Source organism: Colletotrichum graminicola, assembly GCF_000149035.1.
Source record: "Colletotrichum graminicola M1.001 genomic scaffold supercont1.16, whole genome shotgun sequence".
NCBI lineage: Eukaryota > Fungi > Ascomycota > Sordariomycetes > Glomerellales > Glomerellaceae > Colletotrichum > Colletotrichum graminicola.
The window spans coordinates 318,345-346,332 of record NW_007361020.1 but is presented as its reverse complement, the minus strand read 5'-3'; the positions used below and the strand labels follow the sequence as shown (position 1 = coordinate 346,332).

General features: G+C 55.9%; 12 protein-coding genes across 12 annotated transcripts; 6 read left to right on the top strand and 6 right to left on the bottom strand.

Annotated features, from left to right (window-relative positions):
• Positions 1-2,539: 2,539 nt before the first annotated feature.
• On the top strand, positions 2,540-6,560 carry GLRG_04914 (fungal specific transcription factor domain-containing protein; the record flags this gene model as incomplete). Its single annotated transcript, XM_008095599.1, has 4 exons — positions 2,540-2,901; positions 3,056-3,366; positions 4,365-4,906; positions 4,956-6,560. 4 exons carry the CDS (start codon positions 2,540-2,542, stop codon positions 6,558-6,560), a joined length of 2,820 nt encoding a protein of 939 aa, XP_008093790.1.
• Positions 6,561-7,136: 576 nt separating this feature from the next.
• Positions 7,137-7,444, bottom strand: GLRG_04913 (TAM domain methyltransferase; the record flags this gene model as incomplete). The annotated part of the gene is made up of 2 exons (XM_008095598.1): positions 7,137-7,271; positions 7,328-7,444. 2 exons carry the CDS (start codon positions 7,442-7,444, stop codon positions 7,137-7,139), a joined length of 252 nt encoding a protein of 83 aa, XP_008093789.1.
• A 2,457-nt stretch (positions 7,445-9,901) lies between these two features.
• GLRG_04912 (acetoacetate-CoA ligase) lies at positions 9,902-12,203 on the top strand (the record flags this gene model as incomplete). Its single annotated transcript, XM_008095597.1, has 5 exons — positions 9,902-10,012; positions 10,062-10,577; positions 10,623-11,330; positions 11,372-11,998; positions 12,045-12,203. The coding sequence occupies 5 exons, from the start codon at positions 9,902-9,904 to the stop codon at positions 12,201-12,203; spliced, it is 2,121 nt and encodes a 706-aa protein (XP_008093788.1).
• Positions 12,204-12,293: 90 nt separating this feature from the next.
• GLRG_04911 (uncharacterized protein) lies at positions 12,294-12,860 on the bottom strand (the record flags this gene model as incomplete). Its single annotated transcript, XM_008095596.1, has 1 exon — positions 12,294-12,860. The coding sequence occupies one exon, from the start codon at positions 12,858-12,860 to the stop codon at positions 12,294-12,296; it is 567 nt and encodes a 188-aa protein (XP_008093787.1).
• A 494-nt stretch (positions 12,861-13,354) lies between these two features.
• GLRG_04910 (tetratricopeptide) lies at positions 13,355-15,255 on the bottom strand (the record flags this gene model as incomplete). The annotated part of the gene is made up of 2 exons (XM_008095595.1): positions 13,355-15,105; positions 15,159-15,255. 2 exons carry the CDS (start codon positions 15,253-15,255, stop codon positions 13,355-13,357), a joined length of 1,848 nt encoding a protein of 615 aa, XP_008093786.1.
• A 1,316-nt stretch (positions 15,256-16,571) lies between these two features.
• Positions 16,572-17,703, top strand: GLRG_04909 (eukaryotic initiation factor 4E; the record flags this gene model as incomplete). The annotated part of the gene is made up of 3 exons (XM_008095594.1): positions 16,572-16,603; positions 16,650-17,489; positions 17,535-17,703. 3 exons carry the CDS (start codon positions 16,572-16,574, stop codon positions 17,701-17,703), a joined length of 1,041 nt encoding a protein of 346 aa, XP_008093785.1.
• Positions 17,704-18,151: 448 nt separating this feature from the next.
• Positions 18,152-19,759, bottom strand: GLRG_04908 (ubiquitin carboxyl-terminal hydrolase; the record flags this gene model as incomplete). The annotated part of the gene is made up of 1 exon (XM_008095593.1): positions 18,152-19,759. The coding sequence occupies one exon, from the start codon at positions 19,757-19,759 to the stop codon at positions 18,152-18,154; it is 1,608 nt and encodes a 535-aa protein (XP_008093784.1).
• A 531-nt stretch (positions 19,760-20,290) lies between these two features.
• Positions 20,291-20,557, top strand: GLRG_04907 (uncharacterized protein; the record flags this gene model as incomplete). The annotated part of the gene is made up of 1 exon (XM_008095592.1): positions 20,291-20,557. One exon carries the CDS (start codon positions 20,291-20,293, stop codon positions 20,555-20,557), a length of 267 nt encoding a protein of 88 aa, XP_008093783.1.
• Positions 20,558-21,178: 621 nt separating this feature from the next.
• GLRG_04906 (WD domain-containing protein) lies at positions 21,179-23,949 on the bottom strand (the record flags this gene model as incomplete). Its single annotated transcript, XM_008095591.1, has 3 exons — positions 21,179-23,652; positions 23,699-23,726; positions 23,773-23,949. 3 exons carry the CDS (start codon positions 23,947-23,949, stop codon positions 21,179-21,181), a joined length of 2,679 nt encoding a protein of 892 aa, XP_008093782.1.
• A 324-nt stretch (positions 23,950-24,273) lies between these two features.
• Positions 24,274-25,907, top strand: GLRG_04905 (uncharacterized protein; the record flags this gene model as incomplete). Its single annotated transcript, XM_008095590.1, has 2 exons — positions 24,274-24,309; positions 24,360-25,907. 2 exons carry the CDS (start codon positions 24,274-24,276, stop codon positions 25,905-25,907), a joined length of 1,584 nt encoding a protein of 527 aa, XP_008093781.1.
• A 222-nt stretch (positions 25,908-26,129) lies between these two features.
• Positions 26,130-26,566, bottom strand: GLRG_04904 (uncharacterized protein; the record flags this gene model as incomplete). Its single annotated transcript, XM_008095589.1, has 3 exons — positions 26,130-26,308; positions 26,361-26,484; positions 26,534-26,566. 3 exons carry the CDS (start codon positions 26,564-26,566, stop codon positions 26,130-26,132), a joined length of 336 nt encoding a protein of 111 aa, XP_008093780.1.
• An 857-nt stretch (positions 26,567-27,423) lies between these two features.
• On the top strand, positions 27,424-27,870 carry GLRG_04903 (trafficking PGA2; the record flags this gene model as incomplete). Its single annotated transcript, XM_008095588.1, has 1 exon — positions 27,424-27,870. One exon carries the CDS (start codon positions 27,424-27,426, stop codon positions 27,868-27,870), a length of 447 nt encoding a protein of 148 aa, XP_008093779.1.
• Positions 27,871-27,988: the final 118 nt, after the last annotated feature.

Genomic DNA, 27,988 nt, shown 5'->3' with positions numbered 1-27,988 from the left:
CCAAATCGTCGAGGTGCGGCGGAACAATCACCGCTCGATGCCCTCCCTGCCTTGCTAACTACTGCTACACAATTTACCAAGTAGGTAGTTTACGTATGTAGTTGCCTACGAACACAGCAACAAGATAGACAGACAGACGGTCATCCCCGCACGGAAAGCGCCCCTCATCTTCACCCCCTCCCCCCTCTTGTTCCCTTTCCCCCGACCAGGACTCGAGCTCCAATGCAGGCAAGCTTGGCTGGAAGAGGACAGGGGCTCGTGGACGTTTGATTACGACATCTGCAACATCTGCACGTCTGGTCATGATTGGCTTCACATGCAAACACGGCAGCCGTGGCGATTGGCAGATGTGGGGGATTGGCGCTGGTCGTCTGCTGATGAGTGAGGTAGGTATGAGATGCGGACCGAGATGAGGTCAGGTTGCGTCTCGAATGTGATAGAGTTGGAGCATCTCCGGATTGGTTCGACCGGATGGATGGAAGAGGGTTCGAAGGATATATGGGATGGGAGAACAGCATGGTGCACACGCGAGCGAGCCCGCGGTGGCGGACGGGGGAGGCGTAAATTCACGGTAAGATGGGTAGAGAAAGGGGTGTAGGTATTGTGTACACTCACTCACTACCTCATCACCGAGTCTTGTACAAGTAGTGTGTGTGTGTGTGTGTGTGTGTGTATTCATACAGAGTATTACCAGGTGGTTTAGGTAAAGAAGAGGGGGAAGCGGTTTGTCTTGTGTACAAACATACATGCGTACATACCTGCATACAACATACATGTACGTATGTACTGGCCAGTATCCGTACAGGCGAGCTGACTTGAAGAATGCTCGCGTATGTACGTGTAAAATATGCCTATCCACACAGAAGACATAATGTCGCATTCTGTACACCTACCTAGTCAGACATGTCATGCACGGATGCGACTTTTTTGTCATGGAAGAATCGGTTCCACGCTGGCTCCTGGCCAATGCTCGGCCGTGGCAGACGACGAGACGTCCCGTGGCCTCTGTGTACAGGTCACGGGTCATCGGACAGAAAAGAAAAAGAAAAAGATGACAGCTCGATATGTCAAGGCGGCGGCCGACGGTCGAAACACTCGAAGCTCAAAGTATTAGCCAACGGCCACTAAAGCGGACGAGCGCAGCAAGCAGACGGGCCCAAGGGGAGGAAGGGGCAAAGCAACCCGACCGTCGTTGTTTTGCATCGTGAAGTGACGGGACGCTCCGGTACGTGTTGTAATGAGAGCAGAGAGGCATATCGTCCGCCCGCAATACGTAGGTACTTGGTCTGGGTGGTAGCGGTACCTGTCTGTTCTAGGTCGTTTGGGTAGGTAGCTAAGTAGTGTGCACGTATCTCTCGATCGGAATTCCGTCTCATCCAGTATCCTTGTCCCATACCTGACTAACCTATCCACTCCGTCTCCATTCCTTACATTCTGCTCACGGTTAGCTTCGTTTCCCCATAATTCGGGTACGTAGCCAGGTACGTACGTTATTACAGGTATGTACGATGTAGATACTCGCAGGTAGGTACAATCGGTAGTCGCCGCTGCTGCGGCTGGGAATCCTGCTTTAATTATTACCCTCCCCTGCCCTGTGTCTGTCTACCTTGCCAGGTGCAGCGAGGTGCTGGCCTGGTCTGGCCTCCCTCGTTCCCTCGCCTGGACTAGTCTCGCTGATGGATCGGAGAGGAGTGAAAGGGCCCAGGAAGAAGAAGTGGAGGGACGGACAACAAGGAGGAGGGTGGGATGGGGCCGCCGTCTGGGGGGGGCGTGCCTCATAGGGAATTCAAGATGAAAGAGAGAAAGAGAGAGAAGGTGTGTGTGTGTGTGTGTGTGTCCGTTCCAAGCTCCTTGTGTCAAGCTCGGCGCTGGTGCGAAAGATTGATTCCATTTTGAATCATACAAGTATAATACCTCTCCCCTTTCCCCTCCGTACCCTTGGACCCCCACATTCCCGCTTCCCCTTCCACCAGCCCGTAGCTCCGGCTTTTTCAATACATACACTTCGAGCTTGAAGTTGCCTCCTCTCCTGAACTTGGACCCCCAAAAACAAATATTCCAATGCACACTGCGCTTGCCACGGGACACCCATTCTAGAGACACGCGAGTCTACTCATCCGCCGCAGCATTCCTCGCGGATCGACACCGCATAGCTTTTTCCTCTTCTTTTTTTAGTGCCGGCTCGGAAACATTCAATGCTCATCTCAACGCGCCCTCGTTCCGCTCCGTTCTGTTGTTTACGTTATTGTCTCACGCCTCGACGAGCCTTTGCTTTGACAACCAAGCCTTTGTCGCCCAAGGCCTGTATACACGAGCCCCTGTCATCTGATCGAAGCCATAGCTACTGAGCGGGTTCGGTGGTTGAGACCACGAACCGTGTCGTCTGACCTCGGCCGCTCCTGAGAGTCCCTATTCGACACCACTGTCAAAGCATCAAACATCGCCATTGACAAGCTTTCTTCGCTCCCACTACCAGCCCACACGCCAATTGGCATTGCAAGCGGTCTCCAAACAGGAGAGACTGTTCCAACACGCGGTGATGGCGACTGAAACGATCACCACGCCAGCCCTCGAGGCCACCCCCGCCGCCGACCCGGCCCCCGATCTATCGGAATTAACGACTACCACCGCAGAGGAGCTGGCGTCTTTGGACCAGCACGACCAGCACGACGACTCCAACGACACCTCGTCGGATCAGGAGCTGGGCAAGAAGCGCTCCTCGGAGGCCGCAGACCTAAAGGATGGCGCGCCCCCGGCCAAGGTGACAAAGCGCAGAGCCGCCCGCGCCTGTGTGAGCTGTCGCGCACGCAAAGTTCGCTGCGACGTCGTTGAAGGCGCTCCCTGCGGCAACTGCAGATGGGACAATGTCGAGTGCATTGTTCAGGAGAGCCGCCGACGAAAGTGAGTCCAGCTTTTGCCCGACCTCGTTCATGCCTTCCCCCCGTGTTGGGAATCTGCACGCCTCCCATACTCGGTTTCGGCCGAGGCGCGACGCGATGCAGGCTGGGCAATCGCAGCAATCATCAAGAAGGACTCGACTAACATGCTGCCCTAGGAAAACCCTCTTGACTGCCAGCACGGCGGGGCACTTGGGTGCTGAGGCTCAATTACGCTCCAAGGGCGCGAATCCAGTCAACATTCACAGCAGCGCGGAGCTGCGCCGACCCAGCAATGCCTCGGTAGCTTCGGTCAACGGATCAGTTGCAGCGAATCCCGTCTCGGCGCCTGCTTTGCCCCTGGGCGCGACTCCAACGATCGGTACCGGAGCTGCAGCTATGACTGGAGTTGGCCCAGGACTTCTTGGGGGACTCTCGGCTCCCAGCGGCCCTTCAAATGGGCTCGAGGGTCACGTCCCTCACATGATTTGTAGGTTTTTTCTTTGATGATTTTTTTTCCCCATCTTTTTGTCACGGAACTCTCTTGGCACAAGGTGTGTGTGACAGTTCCGCACTGCCCATGGGTCCAAATTACCGCTCGTGGTTTTTTTTTTTTTTTTGCTTTTCCGGGTGCTGGTCCACGTCCAGTGCTCCAAGTCCGGGGCTCGGACTGGGGAAGGGGGGCGCAACGGGGTAAAGTGTGGAGGGAGTGCCTTTTTCCTCCCGCGTGACCTGGACCTCTCCACGTCAGGACTTCGCCTCCTGATTCTTCAGCGTACCCCTCCCCCCCCCCCCCCCCATCTGCCTGGTAGTAAATGCATCCAAACAATATAAGCCCTAATGTTGAGACTAGAAGAGGACTTCTCGAGCAGATGACGGGTCGCCGACAGCCCCGAGACCCCTGACGGTAAGGGATAACCGGGATCAGCCTTTGCTATCTTCGCTGCAGGCAATAAACGGGCCCTGCTCGTAACGTTTTCCACCAGCATTGCATTACATGGGTGTCGGACTCGCGGTAGGTCTAAGAGGTACGTTCACAATTCCAATTACCTGCTTTTCGTCTCCGGCAGGTGTAGTTGTATTTAGGAGTGCACGCTATTTCGCAGTACCTGCGCCCTCTGTAGAGAAGTTCAGGAAGAGTAAAGCGTATGGTGATAATTTTATCTACCATAATCTATGAGCGCTTCATATTTTGAGGGTTCATCCGCACGGGAACTCCTCAGCAACGTTGGCGCGTATTCCCTGCACGGAAGGCGTGCGGTATCCCACATGGACAGGCAAGAGACCTAGCGCCCGTGGAGCTACAATGGAGAACAGGAGACTTTTCCCCCCCGGTTTTTTAGGGGTCCCCCCCCCCCCCCCCCCCCCCCCCCCTCCCCCCTTCCGTCCGCGGCCCCAGCTCCGTCCCTCCATGTTTGCGTATAATCCACATTCACATGTCACCCAACCGCCACCACCACCACAACGACTCAACTGACCACGAGACAGACCAACGTTCGGGGTACCGTCATGACAACGCAGCGCTGCTCACCAAGCTGCAATCGGCCGCAGCCGCAGCGTCAGCCGACAGTAATTCTCGCCGCCTGCTGTCGAACCTCCTTGCCCAGGCCTCCCTCTTCGGCGGCATAACCAACGGCGACGGGCGGACGAGTCAATTCCTTGCCTCCCTGGAGGAGCCCGACCTTCACGCCCAGCTCCCAGCTTTCGTGAAACCGCTCCCCGCCAAGATCGCCCAGGAGGATGTTACCTACTTGCATGCAAAGGGGGCACTTACTCTACCCGCCCTGCCACTGCAGAATGCCCTGTTGCAGGCATACATCGAATACGTTCATCCGTACATGCCTTTGCTTGAGCTGTACGACTTTCTGGCCGTCATCAATGCCCAGGATGGGCTGGCCGGTCAGATCAGCCTGTTTCTCTACCAGGCCGTCATGTTCGCCGCTACCGCATTTGTCGACATGAAGGTCCTCCGCGAGGCCGGCTATCCCACGCGTAAGGCCGCCAGGAAGGCCTTCTTCCAGAAGACGAGGGTAAGTGAACTCTAACAGGGGGGCCCGCATCACATGCTAAACGTTGCAGCTGCTCTACGACTTTGACTACGAGTCGGACCGCCTCATACTCGTCCAGGCCCTCTTGTTGATGACGTACTGGTACGAGACCCCTGACGACCAAAAAGATACATGGCATTGGATGGGCGTCGCCATCTCCCTGGCCCACACCATTGGCCTGCACCGCGACCCGGCCGCAACGAGCATGCCGGTCCAGAAGCAGAAGCTATGGAAGCGCATCTGGTGGTCGTGTTTCATGCGCGACCGCTTGATTGCCCTGGGCATGCGCCGGCCCACCCGCATCAAAGACGAGGACTTTGACGTACCCATGCTGCAGGAGTCCGACTTCGAGTTGGAGATCCTCCCCGAAGAGAACAAGATCGTTCCCGCCGAGTGCATGCTGCTCCGCGATGTCTCGATGCAGCGGGAGTTGGCTGCCTTGTGTATCTCCAAGGCCAGGCTCTGCATCTGCATCAGTCACATGCTCAAGGCGCAGTACTCCGTCCTCATCCGCGACAAGATGCGCCCCGAGAACACCGTCAACAGCACAATGATGCTGTTCCCCAACAAGAAGCTCGACAACGTCGAGAGCGTGGCCTCGGTCGACCTGGAGCTCATGGCCTGGGCGGACACGTTGCCTGCCATCTGCCAGTACCGCCCTCTGACGCCTCTCGATGTCAAGAATGGACGGTCGACGGTCGCCGTCCAGCGCACGCTGTTGCACATGGTCTACTACACCACGATCTCGGCGCTGCATCGGCCACAATTCCTGCCCTCATCTCCCGTCCACGCGCCGACGACCTCCAGGCAGGTGCAGGAGATGTCTCGTCTGAGGGTCCGCGACGCCGCGATGCACGTCACCCGAATGGCCGCTGAGCTCCACCAGCTGCGCCTGGAGCGGTACCTCCCCACCACCGGGGTCACGGTCATCCTGCCCGCGATGATCATCCATCTTCTGGAAATGAAGAACCCCGTGTCGCAGTCGAGAGACCGCGCCACCCGTGGCTTCCGCCAGTGCATGCGCGTCATGGAGAAGTTGCGCGAGATCTATGCTGCCGCCGACTACGCCACAGGCTTTCTGGATGCGGCCCTGCGCAAAGCCGCCATCGATATTAATCTTCAGCAGACCGCTGCGCCCATGACGCAGCAGAACCTCAAGCTCGCCGAGCCGACTTTCGGCGCCCAGACGCCCCCGCCCGACAACCTGCCGTACGTAACGACCGGCGAGGCCCTCTTCGCGACCAAACCGAATCCGCAGCGTGATTTCCTTCCACAGACCATCAACGCTGCGGCGCTCGACCTGTCGGCTGCGAGCCCGCCGCAAACCGAGAAAGATCACGAGTCGGCTCTGGGCGGCATGACGCCGAGTGCGAGTGGCAGCTCCGAGGAGCCCGGACCGCTCGACCTCGAGTTCATGCAGACTCAGGAAGAAATCGACTGGAACGCCATGACGGGGACGGAGTTCGACGTCGACCAGTGGTTGCAGTTTCCGCCTGAAGGTGTAAACAACTCGGACGAGGGGTTCATGTCCAACGTCTTCGGCGAGGAGAGCATGAACGATGCCATGAATTGGGCGGCATCGGGCATTAATACGAAAGAGGGTGACGGCACGGCAGAGGTTGCTACCCTTGCGTGATGTTCGCATTTGCTTTGATAGACTCCTTCGAGAGTAGACTTTTACAAACGGTTTTCTTGTTGGGGAAGCATGGTACACGGAGTCGGGATAAAGCAAAACATGGGAGGCCCAGGTTGTCATGATACGGCGTTTGCGGCTGAGGTTACTGGGGTAGGGTGTCTTTGGTATACCCTTGATGCGGCGCCCGGCTTGTTCAACTAGTTGCAATGATTTTGAATGAGAACACGAGTTGAAAAACAACGGGTCCAACGTGAATTGAGGAGAGTTGCCTGCAACAGCCATGACTCTCTGGACCATTGCCGTGAAGTGTGAAGTAGCGTCGATGGCGCCCAGAGGTCACGATTCGACTGCATGCTCCGGAGAGTCGTGTCTACCAAACGCAAAGCCTGCTGCTGCTGAGAGGGCTCGGTGGGGTGAATGTGATTATATACAACTAACTAGCTACTACTTCGCCTCAAGCCTGCCACCGCTCTGTAACCTCTTCGCAAATCGACCTCCACGCGGTACGGTACCTAAGGTTTCCTGACCCCTATGGCGGACTGGGGCTCCATCTCATCCCACCGGCGGGCGTTGGACTTACTTGTAGCATTTCCGGAGAAGTCCGGGCCAGTTGCGCACTCTCCCCGACATTCCGCGGATGTGGATATAATCGAAGCGCTTCGAGTGGATCCATTCGTTGTCGAGATCGTCTACTTCGAAGTGGACATTGGGCTAGACGCTGTGCAGTCAGCACGTCATCTTTTGACGACCAGGGAGGGGCTATAAACGTACAACTCGGGCTGCGTGGCCGACAGGTCGGAGTCGGAGCCGAGGACGTCCGCGCTGGGGTGATCGTCGCCAAAGTCGATGTACCAGACACCCGTGCCATTGCCGACGTCCAGCATGCGGGCCCCTTCCCGGCCGGGGTCGTTTGAGGGAGGCGAGCCCGAGCCGGTTGTCGAACATCAAGAAGAACAGGTGGTCCTGGAGGTCCAGCCTTTCGGTCTCGAGCGAGTCGTTGGGAGCAAGGTATTCTGTGGGCTGTCAATGATGTTCGATGACGACGAGGGCGTGCCCACCCACTGCCTTATATGTAGCGGGGGTACGTCCTAATATTCATGACGCGGTAGTTGATGATGGAGCCGTGCAGGCTCGTCATCGCCGAGAAGTCGTCTTGTGGCTGTGAGCATGCGATGTCGGGGGGGGGCGGTTGCGCTTCTTACGTGGCCAATTGCCAAGTCTGCGTCGTCCTGCTAACGGCAAGTTGTCACCTGAGGGCGGCCCAAGGGCCTCTCAAGACATCTTCAGGCACCATACGATTTTGCCGGTACGATGCGGCTTCGTGGTGTTGGCCGGCGTGCCGTCGACGGTTGGCACCTTTGTCTAGGTAGAGGGCCGTGTGGCCTCGGGTCCAGAAGTCACATGCGCCGTCGCAAGAAGACAAGGCACCCTAGCAGGGCGAACACGGGGCATCGTTAACCACGCCGCGAAATACTTGTGATAGCGGCTGGCGAGAGATCGCGATGCCGTCTATCTTCCGTTGTGGTGTTACTCTAAAGAAGTAGGGCAATTAGGGTATTTTACCAGTTGGAGCAGAATCATCACTTCCTTCTCCAAGTTCGAATAGTACCCTTTTATTGAGGACTTTGCTGGACTTTCTTCCCGGTGGTATCGCCGAGAACAACCAGTGAGGCCCTCTGCGATCGAACTGCGGTGCAATAGCCGTCGTTCTCGACTGGCAAGAGGGCATCGGCTAGCTGGGATGGAAGCATACTGTGTCTTTGGACGTGAACGAGGCGATGAGAACGACTACGATTGCAACCCCTACGACTTGCGACAAATCCAATCGACCGAAAACAACAACCTTCTTGATTCGAGAGTTGGCGACTGGGAAGACTTGGTAAGGTCATAAAGCTGTGCATCAACAAGGGTACGGCTTTGTTTGAATGGATGGGTCGTTGCCGGCGAATCCCAGCGATCGTGCCCAGTCGGATGGATCCCCTTTCATATTAATTACCTTTTTTGGACTCAAGCGGAGTGAAGTCACCAAAAGTATGGCGACCCCCTGCAAGTAGGCCTCACCTCCTATGCGTAGCTGAACGTTGTGCATGTACAGAGTAATGATGACACGTCCAAAAACGCTTGGAGCGGAATGCAGGCTCTGCGCCGTTCCCCTCTTATTAGTGTTTGGTCAATTGTTCAGGTCAAAACTTTGATGCGTTTCTGCCAAACCTACTCGACCTCCATCACCTCACATCACGACTCAATTCATCAACTGCAATCGCCCTAGACTCTAGAGAAGGTCGCACAACTGCGAACACGAGCAGGGCGACACAACGGGCACCCTCCTCGCAGTCTGACAGTTTGCCTGGTCTTCAGATGACCGACACGCTGTAAGCCCTCCATAACCACTAATGGTAGTATGATGATGGCTCACCACTGGTCTCAGCCCAGGTCAGCTCCCATCCCCCATGCTGGCTATAGTTTGAGCCACTACAGATAGAAAACGATTGCTACATGCTGATCATCAAGACGTGTGTGTTGATAAAATTTTCCAAGGATGGAACTACACAGCAAACAGAGAAGCTGGAACTGGTCTCTTCAAGCGTGGTCGCTATGTCCTTTACATAAACCCCGTGAGCCGAGCTGTTTCAGGCTAGTTTGTCCGGCTCTCTCATTTTCAATAGGTTGCCGAGTTCCAACTTCCCCTCATATTGGCTTTCAGACTGAGATGGTACGTAATTCCATGTTATCACTGGTGAGTTGCTCTTGCCCAAGCAATTTTGGCGGAAGGAAGCGTCGGCCGCTGCGAAGGAAATAAGCTATTGCAATCACTACAAGGAGAGATGCTTGCAGGAGGGGAATTGTATGCCAGTAACGCTTCGTTATGATATAGAGCATGAGCAGTGAAACAACACTAAGAGGCATGTAAGTAGTTGAAGGGGTCACCATAGGAGCACACCGAATGCAGGCGTGCTCGATGAGCTCCTGTTCAGTAGCTTCAGGAGGACGGATTTGCATTGTGTGCGATAGTCAACATTGTTCGGTCTCTGTGTCAAATCCACTTGTCCTCTTCTGTATCTCGTTAGAGACTGAGCTTGAATATCCGATATCCTCGTCCGGACTCTTGACGGGCCGTCCGCCGTCCGGACATGTTCCCCTCGGCTCATTAGCTCGGGCCGCTGACCCCGCACGCCCGGTGGTGCAGCCCGAGGCACGTTGGGGAAGCACCGTCAAATCCCCGGCCCCAAAAGCCCCAATCTCCCTCACGGACTCATCTCATCTGGTTTTCATCTCGTTCAAACCATCTTCCAACATCTTGGTAAACGCGCTTATCTTCATCCAAACCAAGGGCTTCAACCATGGACACCACGGAGATACCCCGCAAGCTCTGGGAGCATCCGGACCCCCGGAGCACGCAAATGTACCAATTCCTACAATCAGTGAACTCTGCCTTCAATCTCCAGCTCAAGGTCCGCCTCCCTACCCAGTTTTGGCGCTCCTCCACTTACACAAACGCAGACCTTTAATGACCTTCATAATTGGGCCGTAGCCAATCGCGCCAGCTTCTACGGCCACCTTTTCACCTACGCCAACTTTATTCATGAGGGGCATCCGTCATTGGTCGTGGACGAATCGCTCCCGATAGACGCTGTCCCCAAGTGGTTCCCGGGTGTGTATCTCAATTGGGCCGAGAACCTCCTCTTTTCTCGAAATGCATCCGACCCCATCGGCTACCATGGCACCACAGGCAAGGAAGACGACAAGGTCGCAGTCACCGAGATCCGGGAGGGCAACCGTGGCGATGTGCGAAATCTCACCTGGGGGCAGCTTCGCCGGGATGCGGGGAGTCTAGCGGCCGCCATGAAAGCGCGGGGCGTCACAGAGGGAGACCGCATTGTTCTTGTCGGTGCCAACTCCATTGAGACGCTCCTTGTCTTCACGGCAGCGACCTGGCTCGGCGCCATCTTCAGCAGCTCATCAACGGACATGGGTGTCAAGGGGATCTTGCAGAGAACTACCCAGGTGGACCCCAAGGTAAGCTACTTCTTCCTTGGTCCAAAGACGCTGCTGACTAGCCAGTTCATCTTCTTCGACGACGCCACGGTGTACAACGGTAAGACGGTCGACCTGAGAGGCAAGATGGCCGAAGTCGTCTCCGGGATGGGCTCCTGTCCCTCATTCTCCGGCGTCATCTCTATCCCGCGCTTCTCCAAGCCGTACGACGTGACTTCGTCCAAGACTGAGACGTGGTCCAGCTTCCTCGGCTCTCCGTCTGCACCGCCACCCTTCACCCGCATTCCGTTTCACGCGCCATTCCTCATCTATTACTCCTCCGGCACAACGGGTATCCCCAAAGCCATCGTCCATACCGTCGGCGGTGTCATGCTCAACTGCTTCAAAGAGGGGCGTCTGCACGAGGAGATGTCATCAGAGTCTGTGTGTCTGCAGTACACAACCACTGGCTGGATCATGTACCTCAGCAACGTGGCGGCGTTGCTGGCCGGAGCCCGCGCCGTCATGTACGACGGCTCACCCTTTGTTCCCGACTTGGCATCTTTCATCCGGATTCTCGGGGAACAACGCGTGACGAAGCTGGGTATCAGCCCGAGGTGGATGTTTGAGGTGGCCAAAAACAAGATCAGTCCGCGGCATGTGACTGACCTCAGCTCGCTGCGGGTCGTGACCAGCACGGGCATGGTTTTATCGGATCAGTTGTTTGAGTGGTTTTACGATGTTGGTTTTCCGAAGCACGTCCACCTGGCTAACTTGTCAGGCGGAACAGACATTGTAAGTTTTCTGTCGACGGCTTTTCCTCGCTAACATGACAGGCCGGCTGTTTTGGTATGGAAAACCCCCTCGACCCAGTCTATGTCGGCGGCACTCAGGGCCCCTCGCTTGGCGTGCCCATTGCCATTTACGATGCAGAGCTCCAGAACGGTAAAGGTAAGGCAGTGCCCCACGGAACACCCGGGGAGCTTGTTGCCACAGCCGCCTTTCCCAACATCCCGTGCTATCTCTGGGGTGATACCACTGTAATTTCGCCCTCCTCAACAAGCTTTGCCTCGGCGAAACCTGGGACAAAGTACCACTCGGCGTATTTTGCCCGCTTCGACCACGTCTGGGCTCATGGCGACTTCTGCTCCATACACCCAAAGACAGGCAACATCTCCTTCTTGGGACGTGCTGACGGCGTGCTGAACCCAAGTGGTATTCGATTCGGCAGCGCGGAGATCTATGCCGTCATTGAGCGGAACTATTCCAGCAAGATCGTCGATAGTCTGTGCGTCGGACAGCGAAGGCCCAGCGACGATGACGAGAGCGTTATGCTGTTCCTTATGATGCGAGAGGGCGAGACGTTCGACCGAAAGCTGGTGGCCGAAGTCAAGGATGCCATCAAGAGGGAGCTGACGAAGAGACACGTGCCGAAATACGTTTTCCAGACTCCCGAGATACCAGTGAGTGACGCTTGTTCGTGGGTATGATCAGCAGCTGACGAAGCAGACAACCGTGAACCTGAAGAAGGTGGAGCTGCCGGTGAAGCAGATCGTATCGGGCCACACCATCAAGCCGAGTGGCACGCTGCTCAACCCACAGAGCCTGGATTTCTACTACCAGTTTGCCAAGGTTGAGGAGATTACCCCCGGCAAGGAGAAACTATAAGGATATGTAGGTAGGTCAGGATTTGGACATTTGCACTAGAGTTACAAAACATGTAGGAAAGATAAGACTTTTGAATCGTCCTGGCGCACATCACAGATTTGACAGCGCAGCTTTCTCAACAACAGCATATTCGGAATGCTTCCCGTCATGAACGCCATACCTCCAAACGAGATACCCCACCGTACCTGCGACGCTTCCCAATCCCGCAGCTCCCGCAACAGCTCTCCACCCGCCAGCGGCCCTCATCTGTGGCGTCGCGGCGGCGGCGAAAAGTCCCGCAGCAGCACCACCGTACGTCCAGTCGTCCGTCTCCAGCTGCCCCTGGTTCTCCATCAGCCGCCACGCACGATCGCGCCACTCAATGTCGCTGCGCCCCCACATCCTCCCCAAGAGCGCGATGCCCATGAGCCCCAAGCCAACGGCGCTGGCCGTACCCGTCGAGCGGAGAAGACGGGCAGATCGCAGGGCTGTGGTGGCTGGGGCCGGAGCGGATGCCTTGGGGCCGCGGATCCGGGTGTAGAGCCCGCCGACTGAGGATACTCCAAGACCCACTACGGCATCGGCGGTGTAGCCCCGGGCCAGCACGTGGACGGTCAGGATCGTGCGGGCGAGGGACTGGTCCTCTGCATACGCCGCATGTGGGAAGTAGCGTGACATGGCGAGGTGCGTTTGAGCGGGATTCCAGCGCTGTGAGTATTGACGAGCTTATGGCGACTAAGACGGTGCGCTTTTGACCTGTGGTTTTCAGTGATGGTAAATACGATGGGGGATGCAATATGTACAGGCGAAGCTTTGTAGATTCAACTATACCCACAGCGAGTCTGGTGATGAGATGTACACCCTTTTATTGCCTGCCGTCAACCCGCAATCACAAATTTGCCGGTCGGCCTTCGAAGCCACCAATTCAGCAACTAAGATCCACCAACCAGCCGAATGCGAACGCTGACCCAGCGGGTCGGCATTCTTCACTGCCTACCTAATGTAAGCGGAACAGAACAGACTAACCACAAGGAGCATAGGATTGTTATTATCGCTCGCCCAACGCCACACACCGAGATCATACTTTTGATTACTATCCATGTCAATAGTTTGAACCGATAGCTGGGATGCCTCTCCCACCGTGACGCCGTGTCTAATGTTGTTTCCGCGGGCTAATCGTCGTCAGTCATCTCCATCATGCTCTCTCCCTTCTCGTCTTCATCCACAAGTATCCGCGGCCTGCTGACTTTGGCCTTGCCTTTGACGTCTCGCCGCAGCTTCGGCAGTTTGTTCGACAGTTGCTCTCTAGCGGCGGCCTTGCTCAACTCAAGCTCCTGCTCAAAGGCATCCAGCTCGTCGCCATCTGCAAAATCAATCGTCGATGTCTCCTCGAGTGCCTTATTTAACAGCTCTGTGGCAGTGCCGTCCTGAGGATTGATGGCGAGTGCCTCATGTAGCGGTACAATCGCCTTCTCAGGACGGCCCTCTTCCAGATAGATGAGCGCCTTGGCGCAAAAAATAGCAGCGTCCTTGCCGCCCTGGCGCAAGACCTCGTCAAACTCTACATGTGCATCCTTCCAGAGACGCAGGCGACGGTACGCGTGTGCGAGATTCGTCCTCGGGGACAGCCAAGCCTGGGGGTCTGAGTCGATCTCGGCGGCGGTTTTCAATGCCGCCCGAAAGAATTGAACAGCCTCCTGCGGCTTATCCTGGTGGTATTTGACAACGCCCATTTCGTTCAATAGCAGTGGGTCCGTCTTGCACAGACCGTACGCCGTCTTGAGAAACTCCTCGGCCAGCGTCATGTTGTTAAGTGCGTGGTTCTGCATGCCCAAAAACACCTGTGGCAAATGTGTCCCCATGAACAGTCTCGCCGCTGTTGAGTACGCCGATATGGCCTGGTCATGCTCGCCCTCCGCAGCAAATGTATGCGCGAAGCCGATCCACGCGGGGCCAAAGTGTGCATCCATCATACTGGCTTTACTGAAATATCGTCGCGCCTCTGCAATTTTGTCAATCGCAAAGTAATAAATGCCGACAGCCAACCATGAGCACGGCTCCTCCGGGTGATTGTCCGCCAAGTCATGGGACACCAGAAATAGTGCGTTCTTCATCTTTAATTGATACAGACAGGCTAGATGCAGCGGGTGAACACTAAAGTTGTACTTGTCGTTCTCGAGTATTGACTCTGTAATGGCCAAGGCGTCTCGATAACGACACTGCGTATACAACAGATCGGCTTTGGCGAGCAGCAGATCAGGGTTATCTGCCAGACGGTAGTGCGTCGACAACGAGTCGCACGCTGCGGTGAAGGCCGAAGGCTCCCTATACTTGGACAACCGTGTCGTATACAGCATTTTGGTGAACTCGGCTGCCTCCTGCGACGACGAAACGTCCCCAGATACCGTGATTGCATCAAAGTCGAGAGACTCAAGAAACGCCCACTCCTCGTCGGGCGACAGCAGGGAGTTCGTCATGAGCTGCTGGAACGCCTCGAAACACTGTACGTCGATCCGGACAGCGTCCTTGTAACACTCCTTGGCCCGGTCGAAGGCGTTCTGCTTGGCGTAGCATATACCCCGCAGGTAGCACATGGCGGCTTCGTATTTTCTGTTAGTAGCCTCCTCCTCGGCGGCATCGTCGCGAGCCATCCTCCCCCTGTGGCCCACCGCTCGTCCCAAGGGTGCCGTGTTCGCCTTCCGCTTGTTGCTCGCATTGTTGATGAGGTGGGTCGGGTTTCGCTCGCCGAGGACGGCCACTGCTTCATCGAATCTCGATTGCTTAATGAGGCAGTGCGCAGCAAGATATCGGCAGGAGACATTGCGGGCGACTAGGTCTTGTTTGGCAAGAAATGTCTGGGCGCGGGTGTAGTTTCCGGTGGCAAAGTGTACTTGGGCCAGCCAGAAGGCGTCCTTATCGTCGTCTACGGAGCACGTTAGAAACGTCTAATGTCTGTCGGTTGCCGTCAAGACTCACTCGTTAGGGCCAGCAGCTTGTCGCCGATAAAGATGGCGGAATCGTACTGGGCCTTGTTCAGGGCATCCTGCCTCCATTCCCGCAGGAACTTTTCCATGGCGAGGCAACGAACTAGTTTGGGGGCATGCCGAGGACGAAACTGGCGAGTTCGCAGTCGACGTTGGTGGGTTCTCGAGTTGACGTTGATGCAGATCTTGGGGTGAGAGGTAAGCGCGTCGCGTCGTGAATGGACTTTCTTTTCTTTGGATGACGGGCAGGAATTGGAGGGGACGTAGATGCACTGTGCTCCGGCGCTGTCAGGGGTGTGGGCCGAGTAAATGGCGGGGTAGGCCAACCAGTCGACGTCTCTCGAGCACGCCACGTGGTGCCTTCTTTACACAGGCGGTACTCGCAATGATGATGATGATATTAGGTCCAAGAAGGTGCTGCTGAACACTAAGGTAAGTAGGTGGCGTATTCGTGGTGGCGCGGCTTTGACGGACAGCGTTTCGACAGCTTCATCCAGCTCCATTGCTTCCAATACAAGGCAGCCGGCAATGGTTTCAGGCCATGCGCGCCCTGGACTTTCCCATCCAACGGCCAAGGCGTCTTTCGATAGGAAGACATCGTCTCAAGTCCTGGTGGACAGATTGACAAAGGCCACTGTTGGCTCTGGTGTATTTTATGCATCTACGCACCCACCAATCCCAAGGGGAAAAATGCAAGTGGTGAAAGCGTCGGGCTGTCCCCCTCGCGCCCAATGCTGTGGACGACGGGCCCCAGCCCCGAGGCGCTATTCGCTGTGACCTCACTGTGGTACACCGTTCCAGCGTGCCTGCCTCTTCACCACTGTATTTCATTGGCCAACGGCTCTTGGGTGGATTCGTCAGGGGTAAGGCTAACCTAGGCTAAGCGAGGCGCTATCGTTGTATCCGCCATCGATAACAAGTTGACGACTAAGGTCAAGAAGGATGGGGCGTCAATGGTATCCGTATTATTTTTTTTCTCTTCAAGCTGTTCATTGTTCTCCATCAGTCGATAATTCGCCTTTCGTCTCCCACCTCACCACAACACAACGCTCCCAACACCAACATCTGTAATACCCGTAACACCGCATTCCTCGAGATACCACCGACGCATCCCCCACGACGAACCCCAATCTCCTCGCACCGAAGCTCGCCCCGTCTTCTCCAACCGCCCATTCACGAAGCCCCTGCAGCAGGCCCTCATCGACTGCCTGCCCGCCCGCCTGCCCGCCCGCCCGCCGCCGCCGCCGCCGCCGCCATCCCGACTTCATCGCGTATCACTCACCCACCCGTCCCAGCCGCCACAACTGCGACCAGAACCCCAAATCAAGGTGCCGCCGCCCTTGCAGAATCGGGGGATTGAAGGAAAACACATTATTCAGCCCGGAAGCCGTCGAAAGCAGTCCCCATGGATAACAACCTGTGGACCCGCCGCACAAAGTGAGTCTTCTGCGTCTCCCCCACACACTCACCGCTGACCTTCTAGCTCTGGCAAGCTTTCACTCTCGACGAATGGCAGTCCCGCGCCGGGCGGTGACACTAGCCGTAACGGCTCCTTCGCCAAACGATTCGGCGGCGATACGTCCTCACACGGCGGCAAGTCAAATCCCTTCAACAACGTAACGACTCCCAGTGCTGGCGGCATGGCGTCGCCTACGGCGGGTGCGGCCAACGCCTTTGGTCTTGGCTCCGGCGCCTTCGCTTCCTTCGGCTCCGCCAAGACGCCCAAGTCTCCAGGTAACCCGTTCGACCTCGCCATGAGCAAGATCGGCGCGAAGCCCGGTGGCACGTCGTTGCACGACCCGGCCGCCAAAGCCCCGTCCGTTGCCTCCATCCCCGAGAAAAAGGCCCTGGGCTCCCAGCCCGTATCGGCCCGGACATCCTCCGAGACGCTGCGCGTCCACCCCCTCAAGTACGAGTGGGTGACGTGGTGTCGGCCGCCTCAACCCAAAGGCCAGCCGTACCAGGAGTACGCCAAGTCGCTGACGCCCATGATCCACTGCAACACCGTCGAGGAGTTCTGGGTCGGCTACCCCCATCTCAAGCGCCCGTCCGAGCTGTCGGTCGGCTGGGAATACCATTTCTTCAAACGGGGCATCCGCCCCATCTGGGAGGACGAGGAGAATAGGAGCGGCGGCAAGTGGGTGCTGCGGCTCAAGAAGGGCATCGTCGACCGCTACTGGGAAGACACCGTGTTTGCGCTTCTCGGCGAGGCCTTCATCGACGCCAGTGAGGAGGTGTGCGGTGGTGTCGTGAGCGTCCGAAACGGCGAGGACATCATCAGCATCTGGACGCGCTCGACCGGCGGCCGCGTGTTGAGGATTCGGTAGGTCGTCCCAATCTCTGCACAGAACGTAACTAACCGCCACAGTGAAACGTGGAAGTCGTACCTCAAGTGCCCCCCCAACACGCAGTTTGAGTTCAAGTCGCATGATGAGAGCATCCAGCACCGCGCCGCCATCGAGGAGTCCCGCCGCGAGAAGCAGCAGGACAAGCGCGGCAAGCAGGCCACGGACGAACAGAAGCCCGCCGCGTCCTGAGCACCATCTTCCACGGAACGCCACCCTCTTGCATTTTTTCCAAGCCATCTTTGATGTTTATTTGTACACTATCAGGTCCCCTACGGCGGACCTTCATAGCATTCGGGTTGAAACTCTGACAAAAACACACCTTGTTGGGTTGAGGAATATCGGGTTTGGGCATATCGAGTGCCGAAAGGCTCTCTTTTCTGGATTGTCGGTCTCGTAGACGGGATCGAAAGCGACGGGGGGCGGGATGGGCAGCGGTCAACGTTTAGCGGTCACGTTATTTTATGGATTGCGACAGGCGGTATTGGATTGGATTAACCCTCGAGGTGTACACTACTGCGATCTGGGCGCACGGCATATGTCAGCTGCGCGATCTGACCGTATGATAGTCACAATGACTATGAATGAGCCAGTGATGTCTGTCTCGCTATCATGGTGACTGCTCTATTCCTACATCATATCATGCCTTCTTCGGCGTCCTCCGCCTCTCCCAAACCTGTAGATATGTTTCGCCAAGGTAGAGCAGCTCGCTCTGCACCTTCTCCACGAACAAATCTTGACACGACACCCATTCATCACGTCCCTTATCCTTAAGTTGCACTTTCCATGTTTTGCGCTCCTCTCCGCTATCCGCGACATCCTCCTTGGCCCGGACTGCCTCATGCACGACGTTGGCGACTAAGTCATACCAGATAGGCTCACCCGGCGGCCATTCGCCTGGGTTCGGTTCTACATACGGGCTTACATCGAGTCCCCGCGGATCGAATGTAACGATCGTTGGGTTGCGCTCCGAGACGAATTTGTTCTGACTGAAGCGCTTGACGTGGAGGACGAGGTATGGAGGCAAAGGGTGGAGCAGGCGATACCGCTTGCGTTGCGCGAGGTGCTCCTGGGCATGAATGCCGTCGTATTTCGCCAGGATTGTCGTCAGGGGCACCTGTGGGATAATGTTTTTCTCGAGTTCGTCTTGGAAGAGGGGCGCTGCGGGGAGGTCGAGGGTCAGAAACATGAACCGCGACGTCGTCATTGAGACGGCGGCATCTTCAAACCGCAGACGATCGCCCGCATCGGCACGCGCTGTAATTGCCTGTGACTCGACCTTGAGCTTGCCTTGGAAGATGCGCTGAACAACAGAGCTCCCAGGCTTCGTCTTTGACCCACCCAGCCCCAGATGCAGGTTGTTGAGGAACCATGATAGGAATTCGACCGGATCGGACTGTGCCGTTAGGGTGTACCGCTTGTTCGACAGCAGCGAGATCTCCTGGAGCAGTTCGTGCGGGGACACATGCGCCTTGAAGGCGCGTGGATTCCAGATTTTGCGCACCAGGATGCCAAAACGCTTCGCCAATTCCGATCGCGATGACAGATCCTCCAGGAGGCAAAAGTTCCTCAGCGGCGCGACGTGCGCAAGAGCTTGTACCACAACATTCAGGTAGTCGTTTTCCTTGAGGTTGTTCATGCCCACAAACCCTGGCGCGTACTCCTTGCCGGCTAACGTAAACGAGGCACGCATTGGTGGCTTGTCAAGCACGGCAACCTCCTGTTTCGTGTACCGCGGATCCGACACAAACTTGATGTCGTCGAGCGACTTGGACTTGACCTCGTAGCCCTCGGGGAGCACATACACTTTCTGCGTCTGCATGTTGATGAACACGTGATGGTTCTCGTCGAGCGCGTGAAAGTAGGCGTGCGATTTCGGCCCGCGACCCTGGTAGTAGCGCCCGCATACCAGACACGCGTAAACGTTGATGTTGGACAGGCTGACGGAGCACAGTTTCTCGAAGTCGAAATCAAGTACGTTGCGGTCTATCGTGTCGAGGTAAAGGTCGTCATAGCCATCTGTCGGCGCCGATTGACGGGTCGGCACCTGCATGGGTGTCTCGTCGTCGACGTCGCTTTCTTCGGCAAGTTGTGGCTCGTTTGTGGGCGTTGCATCACCATCGTGACCATTTTCAAGGGACCCATTCGAGATGAGGGAGTCGACGGTTCTGGAGCGCTTGGAGGCGGGAGAGTCTACACCGGCGATCTCATCGAGCGTCTCTTCTGCGTGGCGTTTTCTGTACGCCATTCTGTGTGTACGGCGCAAGAGGATATCGACTGTCGAACTGTTTTCGCAGGCTGAAGGTTGAGGCGTAGATGGATCAATGTCTCCTGGCCGCTGGTTCGTTGTCAGGTTGGAAAAAGTCGCCAATCCGGGGTGATAGGTACACCCCCGCTCTCACACCCCAGCACTTTGTGCTGCCACGCCCATAGCTTGTTTACGGCAACTTCCTTCTGCTTCCGTTAAATACCTTACTTACCTACCTACCTATGTACGACTGCCTACCTCCGGTTACGTCCTACAAGATCCCGCCGCGAAAACAACATCGCAACCCAACGATGCGGTACAGAGACGACTCATACATCATGGCTTTTGTATGAGATCTCATGCTGTGATTGGACATGCACCGAGAAGCAGCGACCGACTTCATCCCAGAGTGGACATAAGATTGCGTGTGGGTGGCACAGTACCGTCGTCCGATGGTCTTTGACTCAAGGCGACGTCTGACCCGCGATGGCGACCTATCGTTCAAGTTGCCGTGATGCTTTCTACGTAGCAATGACCTGCGCTCTGTCCCTCGAATACGACGCTTCTGTGTTGGCCTTCGATGAGATTTGGGCTGACCTTGAGAACGATCTGGGAAAGGCTACTCAGGATCCAAATATCTACACACTGGGCCGCATCGGCAAATGCAACGTCATTCCGGTTCTCCTATTAGATATGGGACAGGTCAACACGGCGAGCGCCAGCCAGTCTTCACTCCAGTTCTCGCAAGCTCAGGCTGGTCCTTCTTTGTGGCGTATGTGGCAGCGTCCCCAACATTGATGACACCAACAAGGTCCTTCTTTGGGATATTACCGTCAGCAACAGTGCTGTCAAATATGATTTCGGACGTCAGTATCCCGGCCAGTTCACACCGAAAGACACCATCGACGACAGCCTTGGAAGGCCTACAAAGGAGATCCGACCACTCCTTATAAGGTTTGAAGCACAGAGGAAACGACACGGATTGCAGCGGAATATTTTTACAGAATTTGACGGAAGTCCAACGCAAGGCTATCGAAGATGGCTATGATGTTGATTGTACTCGACCCAGAGCTGAGGATGTACTATTTCAGCCGAACTATCTCCACAGACACCGAGGGCAGAAACAGTGCGGCTGTAGTGAGCCCTATATCTGTAACAAAGAAGCAAAAGCACCATCTAAGGGAGCCCAGGTGCGACTGAAGTCACCAGATGCATAGAAAGCGTCTGCAAAGCCGGGGAGAACAGCAGCCTCCTTCCAAATTGCAGCAGTCTTGGGTATTTATCGGCCAGGTCGGATCGGGAGACACAGTCATGAAGTCAGGGAACATCGCGACAGCATTGCAAGGGAGCAGTTCCCTCAACAAACCCAAGGAGTGCAACCATAAAACATCGATTTGGCATTTTCAATTATCTACCGCATCACGCCATGACGACATCCTCCTCGGCCCCGATATTATTTCCCATCGCCACATCCTCTATTGCCGGCGCGAGACTGTCCATTTCCCGCAGGGTATATTCCACCAGGTAACTCTCGTCCACGAGTTCATCCGTCCGCCGGTAGTGCCTCTCTGTGTACACCTTGAGCGCGTTGAGAACCTCTTTAAGGCTCCTCTGCCCACGCGCGCCCTTGACTGATAGGTTGGAAAATTTAGACGCAGGATAGCTGCGTACGAGGGTCCAGAGGATGCGTTGGGCCACCGCAGCCGTCCGCGCATTGGTGTTCCAGTCGCGCAAGCGCAGGAGGAGCGTGAAGATTTGCTCGTCAGAAAGCGTCGCCAGAACCTGGTCGACCGCCTTCAGACCGCATAGGCTGCCAGGTTCTGGAGCGGAAGTCACAACGGATGTGAATAGGCTCAGTAGACGCCCGGGGTGGTTGAGCTGGAGAGCAAGCACAATGGCGTCGCGGTAGGATCCGTGGTGGATGTGGTTCTCGAGCTCTTGCTCCTGCTCGATCAGCTTCTGCGCAGCCTGTGTGGCCGCAGCCTGCGACTCGGGCGTGGTGTCCTTCCAGAACGTGACGATGGAGTCACCGTCACCCGATACAATGGTGTTGTCTGCCGAGTTGACGGCAAGGGCCCAAATGCGGTCCTCGTGGTTGTCGAGTGTCGTTTCCGTCTCGCCCGAGTTGGCGTCCCAGACCTTGACGAGGCCATCGCTACCCGCGCTGGCGAACTGCACCTGCTTCTTTCCCTTGCCCTCGGGCTTAGGCATGTTGAGCCAGACGACCTTGAGGACACTGTTGGAGTGGCCCTCGAATGTGCGAATGCATGTGTAGTCGTTTAGGCTCCAGATTTTAACAGTCTTGTCGGCGCTGCCAGTGAGGACAACGCCCTTACCGGCGACCTGGCCCTCATCACCTTGGATTGCGGGGCAGCCTGAGGGGGCGAACTTGACCGACCACACACCTCTGCGGTGGCCGCGCAGAATACCCTGGACTTCACCCTCCGCCACCGACCAAATCTTGACCATCTTGTCCTGCGACGAGGACGCAAAGAGATGGCTAGTAGGGTGAACGTCCATTGCATTGATGTCCTTGTCGTGCGCTTTTCTGGTGAAGACGGCGCGAGATCCTCCCTTGCGGCTCTGCGCCTCTCGGGGGATCTCCCATTTCTTGACCGTCTGGTCCTGGGAGCCAGTCAAGAGAAACGGCGGGGGGTGGTTCAGGGGGTCTTTGAACTGTGCTGATGATTCTTGCGGGATTTGCTTCGGAAGTGTCACGGCACCAATGGATTCCGTATGGCCGGTAAACGTAGCATGACATGTGAAGGAATTGTTCGCGGGGTCGACACGCCATAAGCGGGCATTGTTGTCCTTTGCGCCGGTGGCAATCCAGTAGCCGGACCAGTCGACGTCCAAGGAGACGATGATATCATCGTGGCCCTTGAGCAAAGCCAAGTCCTGGCCGAAGTACGTAGACTCGGAATCCTTGACAGACACAATGCGGATATCCTCGGCGTTGGTTGCCAGGGCAAGAAGCGAGCGATCAGGCAGGAGGTAGTTGAGGTCAATGATCGAGTCGTGGGTTCCAGATATCCGCCTAAAAGGCTCCGGCATACACCCCTCGACGGACTCTTTCTGCGGCACGTTGTATAACGCCAAGGTGTGATCGACCTGCACGCACAGGATGAAAGGGAGCTCGGAGTGGGACACAGCACTGACAATGCTCTCAGCTTCCGCCTTTGCAGGCTGATCCTTCGTCAGCTCGCGGCCGGTATCGGTGTCCCAAATACGAAGGCAGCCCTTGGCACCAGCCGAGTAGGTCAACCGGCCACCGTCAGTGAACCCAACAGCTTCGACAAGCTCCAGACAGGGCACGACCTTGCGAATCTTCCACGATTTTGCATCCCACCAAATAATCGTTTTGTCTCTGCTTGCCGACACAATTGCGTGCTGTTCGGGGGAGTAGTCCAGACCTTGCACGTTCGAAACGTGCGAGTCGAGGTTTGCAATGACCGCGCGCTTGTGAAGATCCCACACCCGTACCTTGCCGTCCTGGCTACCAGATACGAGCCGCCAGTTGGTCGTCGCGGTGACGTTCTCCTCCGCCTCATTCGACTTCTTGCCCTTCTTTCCAGCCTTTTCAACCTCGACCTCGCTCGATCTTGCCGCAACTTCGAAGAAGTGCAGCGCTGATACCAAGACACTAGGTCCGCGGAAGGTATGTGTAACGTAACCACCAGCAATGTCCCAGACCTTGATTGCCCCGTCAGTTCCACCAGTCGCGAGGAGAGTGCTTGTTCGGTCGACGGCGAGAACGACCACAGGAGTGCCGTGGGGCTTCAGGGAGCGGGTCAGCTTGGCCTCTACCGTTCCGTCTTCGGTTATCTTGAGGGCGTAGATCTTCATCGAGAGGGATCGCGAGCAGATGATGAGGTGAGAGCCGGAAGGTGTCACTGTAGGTGTTAGAGCAAGTCTCAATCATACAGAGATTAGACATACGACTCAGAGTCGAAATTTGTTCGCCATCCTGCGATTGTCAGCATACGTCAATGGCGAGATCTCGGGGCGCATACTCCTTCAATCTTTGCCAGGTGCTTCCCGTTGGAGGGGTTCGTCAGGATAGCATCCTCGCCGAGCGGCGTGGCCAGGATTTTAGCACCATTGTCCAAGGCAACAGAGCCTCCTGTAAATATCGGTCGGATGACCCGTTCCGGCTCAAAAGTTGTCTTGAAAGGTTGCTTGCTTGCCATTTTGCGGTTGTAGAAGCAATACGCACGATCAAATCACAATGAGCGGCAAGCCGCCGGTTTCCATCCCGCCAAAGAAAATTTCTGGACATCTTTATCGATAGCGCCTTATCTAATCAGCTCCACTTGCATGCCCGACCTCCAACTCCACCTTAGCTTAAAGATCATCGCATTTGATTGCTGTTGAATCAATGGCATCTTTGACAATGGACTTGGTCTAGAGTCGACTTGCTTCTATGGTCTCGATCTCCCCCTTCAGCGCACCACCAAAATAATGAGAGGAGGCTCACGCGTTGCCTACATGCCGTCGACTCACACCAGCTCAAGATGACGAGACTCGGTCCTTTGACCGCGCAGGCACTGGTAGGCAGGCATCTTGTGCATGTGTATCGCACTCTGCTGACTGACTACAGGGCCGCTCACCATTCGACGATGTAGTGGATGGCGAAGGCGAGACCGACCCCCGCGCGCCCACACAGCAATACGACAACCGCGGACGCCCCATCAACCCCGAAACGAAACGAATGAATCGCGACATGGTGCGATCCCACAATGAGGTGATGCAGGTCATTGGCGTCGCCGAGCCAGACAATGCGCCGCCCTCTGCTGAAGTCGAATCCATACGGCGGTACTCTAATTATGAAGATGCTGTCGGCACGCGACTATTACGGTTTGGAAGAGCTCTGGAGATCGCCGGCGTCTGGGGCATCAACGGCATGCGACTGCGTATCCTCCTCTACAAGCGCTACGCAGACATCTCTTTCTTTGAGCTTCTCCAACATGAGAGGAAACAGCGTTCATTATCAAGCGCCCTTCTGACCGGTTTGCCCACATTCCTTGGCGGCCATGTCTTCAAGATGGCCACATACTGGGTTTACCCCTTCCCGCGGAAGAACCACTACATCAATACCGCCCTGTCATACATCCGCGTGCATCTGCAACTCTACGTCTTTCTCCAAAGGCTAGATATCATCCCCTCCAGTAAAATGTTTCCCTCGTTAAGCTTCTTCATTCCCGGCTCGCCCTCTTCTCCCATCGCAGCCCCGGCACCGCCCAAGGACTTTAGCGCATCATCGCTGGCACAGTACGCAGGTGCATGGTGCGTCAATGCCATTCCGTTCGTGTCGTATGTCATCTGGGGCCAGATCTGGACAGAGGTCACTGGTCATCTGTGGCAAGAGTTTTATGGACGACTGCCGAATACGGTGCACCACCGCAAGCCCCCGCCCCGGCTACCACCGCCGTCAGCACCGATCCTGGAGACTCCAGAGCCGGTGCCTGATATAGATCGATCGCATCCCGAGCCCCTTTCTGAGATTGGACACGCAGACCCCACTGAAGACATTCCTCCTGAAGTGGACTCACCCATCGAACCTCCAATCCAGGCGGTCCGCCGGCCCAGTGCGTTTTCCGCTCGCGGAGACGACTACGGCAGTGATGACGAAGAGGACGGAGGCGTTAGTGCCACTTTAATCAGCTTTGACGTTGAAGCCACAGACTCGACCGATGCTCCTCCGGGACTGTGGTCCGCTGAGCTGCGCCCAAGCACAGGCCCCGAAGGCTCCGGCCACGGTGCCTCGGTGCAGTACATGGACACTATGCTGACAAGGCTCCCAGCCTGTCTGGCTTCCGACATCTTTACCGTCATTTCGGGGTATGTCTTGGTCTCGCCCTACGAAGCTGTCGCGCTGCGGCTGGTCGCCAGGTCCTACCGTGAGCGGATGGGCCTTCCCACCTTTGATATCCATGATACCAACATCTTCAGTGGCATGACGTTGAGGGGTGTCACAAACTTCCTTGGGTTGGAATTTGTGCATTTGGTGATTGCTGGCGAGCTATGGGCGCTTATTACAGGGCTCGCTCAGTGGTTCCATCTGACGGAGGAGGAATGGAAGCTTTTTAATGAAATTGAGGAGGCTGAGGCGGCAGAGGAACGGAGACGACAGGAACAACAAGTCTGAAATTGTATGGGTAGGAGGCGTTGAGGCTCACAGATCATCATGAAGGGTTATGATGAGGTCGGCGTTAGGAGTTCACTATCCTGAGATACCTCAAAAGACAGCCGCATTGGTTGGTGGCGAAATAGATCCCCCTCTGGCACTTGACTTAAACAATTAATTGGCTTAATAACTCTTAGGGTATCAATAGTCTTATACATCACCATCCCCTATTTCGAGCAGATGTCACCGCTTTTCCTTGCTCTTGCCCTTCTTTTGCTTATCCGCCTTCTTCCGATCGATGAAATCGCGAACAATATCTAGCAAATCAGGGTTCTTCCGCGCCAGGAGGACCACATCGTCCGTGGTCACCGTGGATCTCCGTGCATGCCGGCTAAAGCTCTCCAGATCGACAGCAACAGATTCTGGGGCTCGTTAGCGTCTGGACTCATCGATGCGCAAGCAAAGCCATCTCACCAATCTGGGCCCACACCATCTCGGTGAGCGCGCCGATGAATTGCGGCGTGGCGTTGCAGCCTTGTTTGATGGACTCCTCGTCGACGATCTTGCCGACCGCGAACCAGAGAGCAGCCTTGAGACGCTGTGCATCATGTTAGAGAGGCTCAACAGTGTTTATTTGGGTGGTCTACCTCGCGCTCATCTTCATTGGCCATGTCTGCCATGATGTACGGGGTTGAGACAGAAGGTGCTGGGGTTGTTGTGCGTTTCCCACTTTACGCGACGGGCGCGTCGTGGGGAGTTTGCTGATGTTGAGTTGGATTGGAAGCGCCGCCACGCTGCAGAGGAACTTTTCTCCTCTGCAATCTTATCATTGAATGCAAATGTAACACGATGGAAGAGGCAAATCAGCTCTATATTCGGGATCACAAAGCACCATCTATTACTTTCGAGAATCTCGGTAAGTCATTAATGACTGGGTATCACATGATGTCGCGACAAGTTCGTGGAATAGGTGACTAAGCATTGTTTGCAGGTAGTGATCGCATCCTCGACGCAGCCTCGCTCTTGAGCATTTAACATTATGGTCAAAGTTACCAGATCTTGTACACAACTCCCTTTGGATCGACCACCTACATGTCTAATGGCCTCTGGGCCATTTCCCATGCGTATTCCGTGGCAATTTAAGAGTTGCACTTCCTATGGCGCCCGCGCGCCAACAGCAGCGCGTTGTGACATCACTGACCATACCCCTGGAAGACCCTTGAGCGACGCCGAGCCTCCAGCGTCTCTCCAATGCTGTGCCGCTAATTGGCCAAACCTACTTAGCGGGTTCCCCACGTGGGGCTTCTGAGCGCAATTTTGACGCCGTGCGGCCCGACCGACCTTCAACTTCGCGACATTTTCTTCGGCCGCGGCTTGCCATCCTGCATCTCCGGTTTTCTTTTGTCACCCCCCTAAACAGCCACATCTAAGTTGAATCTCACCTCCTGTTTACGGGCGCCTCGCAGTTGTATTTCTATAGACAGCCGCACGCAATTCTACATCACGACCAACCACCACGACCATCCCAATAGTAAAAATGGCCGCCGTCTTGGACCTCCTCAACATTGCGTGGACGCGCTTCTCCACCAACCTGCGCGGCACGCTTGATGGCATGAGCTATGAGAAGTGGATTCGCCTTGTTATCATTGTCGGCGCCTACTGCCTCCTCCGCCCGTACCTGATGAAGCTGGCCGGCAATGCACAAATGAAGCAGCACGAGACTAAGCCCGAGGATGAGTGGCTTGGCCCCAAACCGAAGGTCCAGCCCAACACCCTGCGTGGGCAGGTCGAGATTCCCGAGGACAGCGACGACGAGGGCGTCGAGGCCACCGGCTCGACAACGGCTACTGAGTGGGGCAAGAAGGCGCGCAAGAGGCAGCGCAATGTGCTCAAAAAGTTGATTGACGTCGAGGAGAAGCGCTTGGCGGAGCTGCAGGAGGATGACGAGGACAAGGATATTGAGGAGTTCTTAGTCAAGGAGTAAGGAAATAGGTTGGAGCGATGCTTGCTGGAGTTTGGGCTCCAACGATCATTTAGTATTACTAATATTAATACGGTGCTCTTTGATGGTTATGTTGTATGATTGAGCAGTAAAGTTGTGA